This window comes from Hippocampus comes, unplaced genomic scaffold, assembly GCF_001891065.2.
Source record: "Hippocampus comes isolate QL1 unplaced genomic scaffold, H_comes_QL1_v1.1 scaffold92, whole genome shotgun sequence".
Classification (NCBI taxonomy): domain Eukaryota; kingdom Metazoa; phylum Chordata; class Actinopteri; order Syngnathiformes; family Syngnathidae; genus Hippocampus; species Hippocampus comes.
The window spans coordinates 1,691,568-1,701,854 of NW_017805379.1; the positions used below are offsets into that span (position 1 = coordinate 1,691,568).

General features: G+C 45.3%; 2 protein-coding genes across 4 annotated transcripts in view; both read right to left on the minus strand.

Annotated features, from left to right (window-relative positions):
- Nucleotides 1–1,265: 1,265 nt before the first annotated feature.
- LOC109517228 (fibulin-5-like) lies at nt 1,266–2,974 on the minus strand. The gene is made up of 5 exons (XM_019872254.1): nt 2,712–2,974; nt 2,543–2,597; nt 2,114–2,162; nt 1,377–1,706; nt 1,266–1,285 (listed from the first exon to the last, which is right to left on the minus strand). The coding sequence occupies exons 1-5, from the start codon at nt 2,762–2,764 to the stop codon at nt 1,266–1,268; spliced, it is 507 nt and encodes a 168-aa protein (XP_019727813.1). The 5' UTR covers nt 2,765–2,974.
- Nucleotides 2,975–3,114: 140 nt separating this feature from the next.
- The window catches only part of trip11 (thyroid hormone receptor interactor 11), a 21,077-nt gene continuing 13,904 nt past the window's right edge, over nt 3,115–10,287 (minus strand). For 2 of the 3 annotated variants that reach the window (XM_019872363.1, XM_019872364.1), the window contains 9 exons: nt 10,103–10,174; nt 9,798–9,919; nt 9,551–9,714; nt 8,551–8,654; nt 8,372–8,471; nt 7,224–7,305; nt 6,962–7,076; nt 4,785–4,907; nt 3,115–4,672 (listed from right to left, as the gene is read on the minus strand). In XM_019872363.1, the coding sequence (XP_019727922.1) occupies nt 4,337–4,672; nt 4,785–4,907; nt 6,962–7,076; nt 7,224–7,305; nt 8,372–8,471; nt 8,551–8,654; nt 9,551–9,714; nt 9,798–9,919; nt 10,103–10,174 (1,218 nt within the window). In that variant the 3' untranslated portion in view covers nt 3,115–4,336. Of the gene's footprint in view, nt 4,673–4,784; nt 4,908–6,961; nt 7,077–7,223; nt 7,306–8,371; nt 8,472–8,550; nt 8,655–9,550; nt 9,715–9,797; nt 9,992–10,102; nt 10,175–10,287 lie in introns of all 3 variants that reach the window. The other variant, XM_019872365.1, reaches the window with a different exon arrangement.

A 10,287-nucleotide genomic window follows, 5' to 3' on the forward strand; every position in this document is an offset into this window, starting at 1 on the left:
CACCGCGCCCCCTTCTTCGCCGTGTTTTTTTTCCCCCACCCTCCGGCCTTTGTTTCAACAACATTCCAGGTCGGAGCTGTCAGCTATCAGATCCCATTTTGTTTTCGCTCCACATTAACGGATCGCTCTGATTACGCGCACAATTGCTCCGACTTCCTTAAGAGGCAATGAGAAAAATCTACCGGGGCGGCGGGAAGCGGAGGGCCTCTTGTTTGCTCAGGCGGCCTCGGGACAGGCGATAAGCGGGACCCCGCACTGCCCTTCAGGGAACGCAGTTGCTTCACCGAAAGTCGAGTTGAGAGGTATTAAGTGAGAGACTTGTCATTGGATTCTTTTACCGGAATACCGTAGAGGTATTTTAACAATTGGAAATGTCATACAAGTGTAAAAAGAAGTTAGCAACTGTGAATATTAAATCACTGTGACTTTAACTAAAATATGAAAAGCAAAGCAGTTATATATATTTTTTTCTTTTTTTTTAACAGTACATCATACACATGCTTTATGTACATACATATATATATGCATAGTTTTTAAGCAGTTAAATGAACATTAGCTGAAAAAGAATTCTGCCATGTTGGCTGACCTGAGCTCTCGCTTCTCAAGATGACATTTGTTTTAAAGTGATTCCAGCATGGACCCCCAAAATACAAGCAGCTGCAGGAATTTCTGGCTGTGTCTATGCTAAATGGTCCAACAATCTAACCGGTTCCATTTCCACAAAAAAAAAAAAAAAAAAGCCCACTAAAATTCCACTGTCACTCCTGTCAAAGCCAAGTTTGTTCCTCGTCCAGACAGGAAGTCTATAGGTGGTGTCATTACATCATAACACAGTGGCGGGGGCGGGAATGTGTCTGTGATTGATTGGCTCATTACACATATACACAAGCAGGCTTGTTCTACGCAATACAAATATGGCAACATGACTTCATTTTTGCCACTGGCATGCCCTCATTTAACCAAAACAAGGCGGCCTTTTGAGTCACACTTTATGTGGCACACCTGGACGCCCTTAATCACATCCAACAGAAAAAAAAAACCTAGTGCACTTGTGTAAATAGGGGATTATTGTAGCAATACGTTTGTTTTGGTTGTTGCAGTTTGCAATGCATCATCCCAAAAATTACAATGACATTTTTTCGTACTTCAAAATTAAATACAAATAAAATGCATTGTGCTGGATTAAAAAAAAAAAAAAAAACTTTTTTCACATGCCACTAGAGGGAGCCCTCGGACCCAACTCAGTGAACCACAGAATTCTGTAATTAGATTTGATGGAAAAATACTAATTCACAAAACACAAGAATTGAAAAAGCTTTGACACAAAAACAAATGACAACAAGAACGCACACAAAGAGCAAAATAAAAGCACTCACCATTGCAGGTTCCATCATCCGCTAGCGCATAGCCCAGGATGCACGGCACAGTATAGCCCACTTGCGGGTAGCTGGGCTCGCCCGACCTTGGGAGAGCCGGCACGAAGCTGTTCGGCTGGCTGGCAGATGTGCCAGTGCCAGCGCCGGCGCCACCCCCACCGCCCCCGCCCCCCTGATATGCCGATTCAGGCTGCTGCTGCACCTGCGGGGGCTCGGGCCCATAGGGCTGATTGTAGAGGCCGCGGGGCAGGCACAGGTAGCCCCCGTTCTGGTTGACGCAACGCATGTCCCCCCTGCAGGGGTCTGGAAGGGTCCGACACTCATCCACATCTGCAAGATGGACACAACACAACACACACACACACACACACACACAGAGGGAGCCCTCGGACCCAACTCAGTGAACCACAGAATTCTGTAATTAGATTTGATGGAAAAATACTAATTCACAAAACACACTTTACTAAGCAACGTGAAATTTAGCAGAGCATTAGAAAAGCTATGCCTTTAAAGATGATTACATCTCAGTTTAAAACTTATTTCTCCAACTAGTCCTAAACTCTAACGTGTGGATTTTGGCCTATTTTACTACCGCTTCCCCACTTTTTTTCTTCTGAACAGTACATTTGTGAAAAGGGGTTTGGTTGCACTTAACTTTGAAGTACATTCATATATAATCTTGCTAAATCATGATTTGGACATTGTAATTGGTAACGTGGCTTGAACCGATAACTTACCCATACACTGTCTTGATCTGCGGTCGTATCTGAAGCCATCTGTGCACGTCTGTGTGAACACCAATACAATTACACCCTTATCTGTACATGAGATCAAACGTTGTATTCTAAAAACAGATTCTTATGAAATTTGGATTCAGACATGACTCCCGACCACGCCTGGCTACTCTGTAGCTCTGCCACTGATTGGTTGAGTTGCTGTTCATTTTGTAAATGGATTAAATTGTGGTGCCGATCTCTTGAGGTCAAATGAAAGAAAATAAATTGCACTGTATCTGCCCAAAAAGACGGGTGGGTGCCCACCGGGCATGTGCTCGCTATGACAGATGGCCAGTCTAGCCCTGATGCCTGCTGTGTTCCTGATCAAATAAAATATGCACATAGACACAGTTGTGTTTGTGAATGAAGTCCGTGAATAAAAATCCTTACCTGGCTGTGTGCTGACTGCATACAAAGCAAAATAAATAGCAGAGCTGCCAACATCCTGCAAGAAAAGAAGTCCACTTTGGTTTGTTTCACTTTTAGGGTGGATTGCAAACTTCCTGTTAGTCGAAAACAACAAAGACCCCAAAGGAAAAAAAAAAAATCCAATACTGACCTTGTAGAGGAGCAAAGCGTGAAGCCACGTATGTCACCGAGCGCGTTTTTCATTTCCTCCCCAGCTCCTTTCAATTCGACGACCCTTAAAGCGTTGACCCCCCTCTGTGAGCTAAGACCCCCACCCGCACAATGTCATACACTTCCCTCAACCTCCCCCCCCTCCCCAAAGTGGACCGAGGCGCTACTGGTGTCGCCACTTTTTTAAAAAATTGATTTAGCTCTGCCTCCCGCCCCCTGCCTCACTCCACAGCTGGATCCCATCAGCCCAGGAAGGGACGCATACCCACACACACACACACACACTCACACACACACACACACACACACACACACACACACACACACACACACACACACACCCTCCTTACACGCTTTATGCTTAAACCAAGCTAAGCCACCAACAGGGGGCAGAAGTACTTTTATTTTCTTGTTTTTCCAATTTACAAAAAAAATAATAAATCTCCCGGATTTACAGTAAGATAAATGTACAAACAAGTTTGTAAATATAAAGATTCCTATCAAGCATGTACACTCCTGAAGTTATGACCATAAAAACAGGCACTTGGATGTCCTACTTGATAACCGCTGTCCATGAAAAGAATAAAAAAAAAAAAAAAGAATCCCACCCTTTCAAAATGTACAACTGCAATAGTAGCATTGCTTACGTCTGCCCTTTTATGACTTGAACACGTGTTGTTGTGTAGTCAGTGTGGGTTACCGCAGCCGCAGAATGCTTGGCAACTCCGCTTACTTGCGTGCTCGACACTGACACTGTCATGAGTAATGAACAAATTGTGGTGCCTTGAGATACCGTGACCATGCGCATAACTCCATTTAAAAAAAATCTCAAATCCTCTTTCCCACTAAAATGAGCGCAAATCCTTTGCAGCCTTAAAATAAAACAAAAATGTGTGTGTGTGTAAATAAGAAAAAATAGCACTCTATAATGTTGTATTTTTATAAATATAAACAATAATTACATAGAATTTCAAGGATTCAACTTTTGAACCACATCTTTTTGCTTCCATCTGCTAGACATTGTGCTGCTCCAACTGGTGTGCCCACCAAGAGGAAATATGACACAGAGATGAGATACAGATAGACATGGAGGTAACGCCCCAGTGAGCCACAGTAATATTAGTCGCTCTTCGCGGGCGATAAAGAACATCTTCCCGTGAGCACTAACTGCATTTGTGCTCAAATAAATCCATTTTTAAAGGGTGATGAAACCTCACCTCAGATGCTATTTGTTAGCTCCTCTATGGTGATTCCCTTGATGTGTTAGCATTAAGCTAGCAGACATGAAGGCAAAGTGGCACAGAAATCGTCCAGACGACGGCTTGCATCTTGAAAAACTTGTAGCCCGGGTTACCTGTACCACAAGGCCCCACTATATCGTGATTAGAGAGTAGAGAATGAGTGTACGATTCCAAAGACAGCCGCGAGCCACACACCTGAAAACAAGACGGCAAGTTTGGTTTAAAGCCACTATTTTGGGGGATTTCAGCCATTTGAACCAGTCTTTTGCTTTTAGAATTGCATCAAATGCTCTCGGGCATCTCCGATTTTTATAAGGAAGCACTTCGATTCATCTGGATAGGACAAACTTCGTCTTCTTCCACTTCACTGCTTCAACAGGTCCTTGAGCACAGCGCCGCCGCTGGCCTCGGCCGAAACGGGCACTGGCGTGAAGGTGGGCAAAGCGTCCGAGATGGGCTTCATCAGCAGGTGCCCGCCGGCGCCGCCGGAGATGGCGGCGCCGGTGGCCAGCAGGGGCACCGCGGCGGAGCGAGGGGCCAGGAAGGGGTTGTTGGACTTGCTGGCCGCCGCGCCGCTCGCCGGCGTTCTCCTGGAGGGCGGGGCGCTCAGAGGCTTGATATCCAGGACGGGAAGCTTGGGCGCGGGGAGCGATGGCGTTGACTCAGTCTCCAGGAACTTGACAAACATCTCGGAGAAAGACTGACAGGAAAAAAAAAAAAAGACTAATTCTTCTCAAACTGGAAGTTGCAACTTCGGGGCCGCAATATAATCGAGATGCCGAATGTCGAGCATTGTTTCTTCTTCTTCCTACCGTGTTGAATCTATTTCCACTGGTGGGCCTCTGGGGAGTATTGGGGACACTCTGCGCGCCTCGGCCAACAAGCCAGCTCGACACCCAGCCACTCATGCCGCGCGCCGTGTCCTCCTCCAGCATCTGGACCATAAAATATAACATCTGGAAATCAGCAATAACTCAGGGCCGTGCGACATGGCCGTAAAATATAACATTTTAAAGACCCTCTAGATGAAGATCGATGAAAAAGAATCCATTATCCGTCTACTGATAGATAGGAGCATCTCTGGAACCCCACCCCCACCCCCAAAAATGGCAAAAACAAATACGGCCTTACGTTATTTTGCAAAGAAAACGGTTGCCTTGAGTTCCTCTTTTAAGGGATACAACACTGAAACTAGTGATGCTATTTGTTAGCCTGTCAATGGTGTTTTGCTTTGTGTGTTAGCATTAAGCTAGCGAAATGCAGAGGAATGATTATTTAAAGTTTGGCAGCACTGAGCTCATCTGACACTATTTGTCTCGGTTGTTTCTTTTTAAAACGGGCGACAGGTTTCTGTCTTAAGAGTATTGTGATTTCTGGTCTTGATTCTGTTGCAGGCTCAGGAAGAAGAAAAAAAACCCAACAATCGTAAATTGCTAATCGGCAATACAGCGCGTGGGCCTGAACGATGGATGAACTCTGATAGAGTGAGGAAAGGCTGTCATATGTCACAACATATGTTAACGCTGGCATCATCTAATTACCGACTCGCGGCCTGGCGCGGCTGTGTGAAAGCGTGTCCGAATCCCTCCTTGGTCAGGCCCTGCGTTAAAACCCACAAGGCTGAAAATTACCAGAACTGTCGCGGCACGTTTGCGGCAGAGTCAGACAAGTTGATAAAGACATAATGGCCGTCATTCCCGCCCCGCAACCCCTGTCAACATAACTAGACCCGTATTTTTATTTTTTTTTTGCTGACTCGACACGTCACTGCGATAGGAAGCGGTCTCACCACGCTGTCATCTTCCCTCATCGTCGACGGCGCTCGCTCGCAGCTGGATGCACTTAGAGCGCTCCGTGATCCCGTAAGGGGCATGTAAACACGAGTGGGGAGGGATGTAGGTGTTTAAAAAAAAAAAAAAACAAAAAAACAAGAGGGATCATCGTCGACGGCGCTCGCTCGCAGCTGGATGCACTTAGAGCGCTCCGTGATCCCGTAAGGGGAATGTAAACACGTATGGGGAGGGATGTAGGTGTTTAAAAAAAAACAAAAAAACAGGAGGGACTCACCATGACATAAGTGCAACACCATAAAAAAAATGTTCATTGTCTTTGGGGCGCAGTAACCCAATTTGCCGTTTCTGTTTCCCTTTAGGAGGGTTGGAATGGTTCCTCAGGACCTTCGAGATAAGAAAGAAAAGCTCCCCCCTCTCCGGCTTTCGTGGAAATTTTGGGGGGTTTCTCGTGGTTGGCGAAGAGCTAATTTACATTTCGAAATGTCAAGGGCGCTGAAGCGATTTTGAACCCGCAGGCCTCGTTTGATTTTATGACCCTTTCAGCTTTTCCGTGGCCATTTTTTTTTTTTTTTACGATTTTTTTGCTTTATTTTACTGCATCATTTTCTTGTCATACATGGGAACATATCCATGTTTATATTGTAACCCTTCAAATTCCAGTTTGCTTCCGCTGCCGCTCAATGAGAAAGAAACGACGACCCCGCCTCCAAAGAATGAGTGATTACAATTATTGCGTAACAAGTGTCCTGTAATTCCTTCTTTGTCAGAAAGCTTACATTCAGACATTTTGGAAGTCTATTAATAAGCATTCCGATGACCTAATTTTAGTCATTCAGAGCTTTTTTGTGATGGCATGCATGACCAGAATTTTCCCAATTTGGAATCTGGTTTTTAATTTGTAGTACTAAAGCAACAAAGAAGCAGGCTAAAATCGAGGCACTTTAAGCAAATGAACACACACAGCCCCCTCCCCACCCAAAAAAAACCCCACTTATTTTTGAACAAGTTATAAATATGCTATATTGCGTTAATTGACGGAACATGAATGAAAGGGCCGTTTGAACTCACACTCGCGACACTGTTCGTCTATGAGACGCATCGAAACAGGAGCGCCGTTATTCCGGCTTGCAAACTGCACCATAATGATGTCATTCATTTGAAGAAGAAAAAAAAAACGGCTTGAATTAATGCCTGACCTTTTCCACATCCTCTCGGCTCAACCCCAGCACGCTTCCCATAAGCTTCAGCACGTCCATGCGCTTGTTTCTGGGCGTGTGGAAGTAACCCTGAAGTAGGTTACGCATTAGGACCCTGGGGATGCAAAATTCAAACGTAATTGGAATGACTGTCCAATGTCCCTCTCGGGAGAAAATAAACGTTGAGCATTAGCATATGATTCTGTATTACATCCATTTCATTCGAAATGGATGAAAATTGAGCAGCGATCATGTCACCTACTTGTCAATCTTGCCCTCGGTGCTGTTCAGCAGGCTCATCAATTTTTTCTGGGCCTCCTCCAGCATCTCCTGTCGCACGTCCACTACAAACACACACAATCACGTTAGCTGAGCAGCAGGCACATTCGTAGACGGCGCATAGTATGCAACGTTCCATAGGTGGCGGTCAGATCAGAATAGCAAACAAATGAGCTAATCAAGCAGGTCTACGATAACACAAGCCACCAAGACGGAGTCGTGTGGGATGTCGCCTTAAAGTCTTGAGCAAAAGCGTGGGAGAACGTTTCACCCCAGGCACAAGGAGGACTTCAGAGGGGATGTAGAAGATTTGCAACAAAAATGTTTTCTGGTAAATGTATTTTCCACACTAAAAGGCGCACCTTGAATGAATGGCCTATTTTGTCAATTTGTTTCATACATTGGGTGCACCGCATTATAAGACGCAATCTACAATGCATCCACTAGAAGGCGCTACGCTCAAGGAAACACCAACAGAACGATCAGATGTCAGTAAAACATAGTTAATAAAAGCAGCAACACAGTTCACTTAACCAACAGCAAGTTAGAACATTGACTCGTTAACGAACTCTCTTGCCGCTGCTCTATTTCCGTGTTCAACTGCGTAACCGATCGCCTTAAGTTTGAACTCTGCGTTGTCAGCACGTCTCGAGCAAGGAGCCATTTTGGGGGTTGAAATATTACCATAATAATAAGGCGCATCGGATTTTAAGGCGCGCTGCGAGTTTTTAAGAAAATTGACAGCTTTTAGGTGTGCCTTCTGTGTGGAAAATATGGTAAGTCGCTCTCTGAGAGTAAAAAAAAAAAATGTAAAAAATAAAACCATAAAGAGAGGGAAAGAAAAAAAGAAAATCTTGCACCCGACACAAGGTGGCTTTCATATGTGATGTTGGAAGAGGCATTGGGTCATTTGTTTTATTCCATGCCAAAAGAAAATAACTTTACTGTTGTTAGAAGGAAAGGCCAAAGGCAGCAGGGGCGAGGTGAGGATCTGAAAGTGGACCAACCCCAAAATGATGGAAATTGGTTGCCAACGTGTGTAAAATGGAATTTCTCCCCAGGGGCCGATTGATGTTCTTCTCTGTGGTCGAATGACATCGAACAGAAAAAAAAGAATGGCCATGACCTCACCTTGCTGCTTCAGCTCCTCAATCTGCTCCTCTTTGTAATCTAACTGGTCGGTGAGACGAGAGGCCGAATCCAGAGCCGCGTTGGCCTCGTCCAGGTTCATCTGCAAGATGAATGTCATTTTCCACATTTTCTCACACTTGGCGTTGAGGTGCAATTAAACCAGGAAGCCATTCAAGCACCTGCAGGGCAGACGCTTGATCTTCCAGCTGCTCTGCCTTGCGCCGCCACTCCTCTTTCTCCTTCCTGAGTTTGTCCAGCTCTGCCGAGTACATGGCTTTCTCCTCTGAAAGGCAGCAAAGGAGACATTGTGATACTTTTCTACAAATTTTTTTTTTCTGGTTGTGGTAGTGATGCTTGTGACACTAATCTGTGCAGCCAACAAAAAATGCAGCTCTGCTTAGCTTTTGGGCTTTTACGTGATAGTGTTTCCGTGCGGTGCCAAGCAAAAAAAACAACAGGACTTCGGCCAGTTAGCTGCCAAGTCACGAGTGGAGAAACTTTGTGTCAGGGCGGAAGAAATCAGAAGCCAACGGTGTTTTGTGCAACCGACATCACTGCAGCTCTGCTGCTCTTTGTGGCTTTGACGCGTGAAACAAAAAATATGACTGCATGTTAACAAATGTTTGCAAAATTCTAATAGATTGGTCACTTGAGGAAAAAAAAAAATCCAATACCAAATACCACTCCATTAAAAAAAAGAAAATGCATTGAAAAAATCTAATACATTGAAAAAAACTAAAAAATAATAAATTTTTTTCCTATACTTTGAGACGTAAAAGAAAAATAGGCAGATACAAAAAGTCTACTCACCCTCGCCAAATTATTATGTGACAAAATGCCCAAGATAAATCATTTCAAAACTTTTTCCACATATAAACAATGGAGGTGGGTGCAAAAGTGTGCACACCCTCTGTGACTGAGGATGTGGCTGTGCTCAAAATGAACCAGTCGCATTCAAACTCGTGGTAAATGAGGGTCCGCACACAGCTGCACCATTTAAAGTGCCTCGGAATAATCGCAAATAAAGTTCAGCTGTTCTAGTCGGCATTTCCTGGCATTTTTATGATATGTACACAATAAATACCATGATAAAATGTGGTGATATTTTTAAGTACTTTATCAAAGAAAATTGTGATCAGATTGCACAGCTACAGGAGCTGCAACGACGATGATTCTTGCCTTGTTGGAACTGCTCTAGCACCATCTGCAGGTTGGTGAGGGAAACGGCATACTGCTTGACCTGCTCCTGGGAGGTCCCGAGCTGCAGGAGAGCGTCATCCCGTTGCTTAACCGCACCGCTCAGCTGCTCCTGCAGCGACTCCACCTGCAAACTGGCCTGCTGGCTACAAACACAATGAATGAAAACATGAAAAATCTCAGTCCGCCGAGTTCCACTTCAATCGACTCGTTTGGGCTCGATGCCGACCTGGCGCTCTCCACGGCGCTGGAGGACGAGGCCAGCCGCTCCTCCAGCAGGGCCACGCGCCGCCGTAGCTCGGTCTCGCGGTCCTCGGCGGCGAGGGCCTCGCGCGTGTACGAGTCTTCGATCTCGAGCAGGTGGTTGCGCAGCCTCTCGAGTTCCAGGTTGAGACGCTGCTCTTTGTCCCGCACGTGCTGCAGCTGTGCGGACGCAAGGACAATTTGTTCAGCGGCTGTTTTATTCATTCACCCCATCCCCCCCCCCCTTTTTTTTTTTTTTTTTTTTTGCTCGCGCGTGTACGAGTCTTCGATCTCGAGCAGGTGGTTGCGCAGCCTCTCGAGTTCCAGGTTGAGACGCTGCTCTTTGTCCCGCACGTGCTGCAGCTGTGCGGACGCAAGGACAATTTGTTCAGCGGCTGTTTTATTCATTCACCCCATCCCCCCCCCCCTTTTTTTTTTTTTTTTTTTTTTTTTTTTTCATTCTCATCTTTTTTTTT

What these genes read in the sequence shown, in the direction of transcription:
- LOC109517228 (XM_019872254.1), bottom strand. Translation starts at nt 2,764, where the DNA reads ATGAAAAACGCGCTCGGTGACATACGTGGCTTCACGCTTTGCTCCTCT. An exon ending in TGCAGTCAGCACACAGCCAG is followed by an intron (nt 2,163 to 2,542) that starts GTAAGGATTTTT and finishes GTGTTCACACAG; the next exon opens with ACGTGCACAGATGGCTTCAG. An exon ending in GGATGATGGAACCTGCAATG is followed by an intron (nt 1,286 to 1,376) that starts GTGAGTGCTTTT and finishes TTTGTGAATTAG; the next exon opens with TATTTTTCCATCAAATCTAA.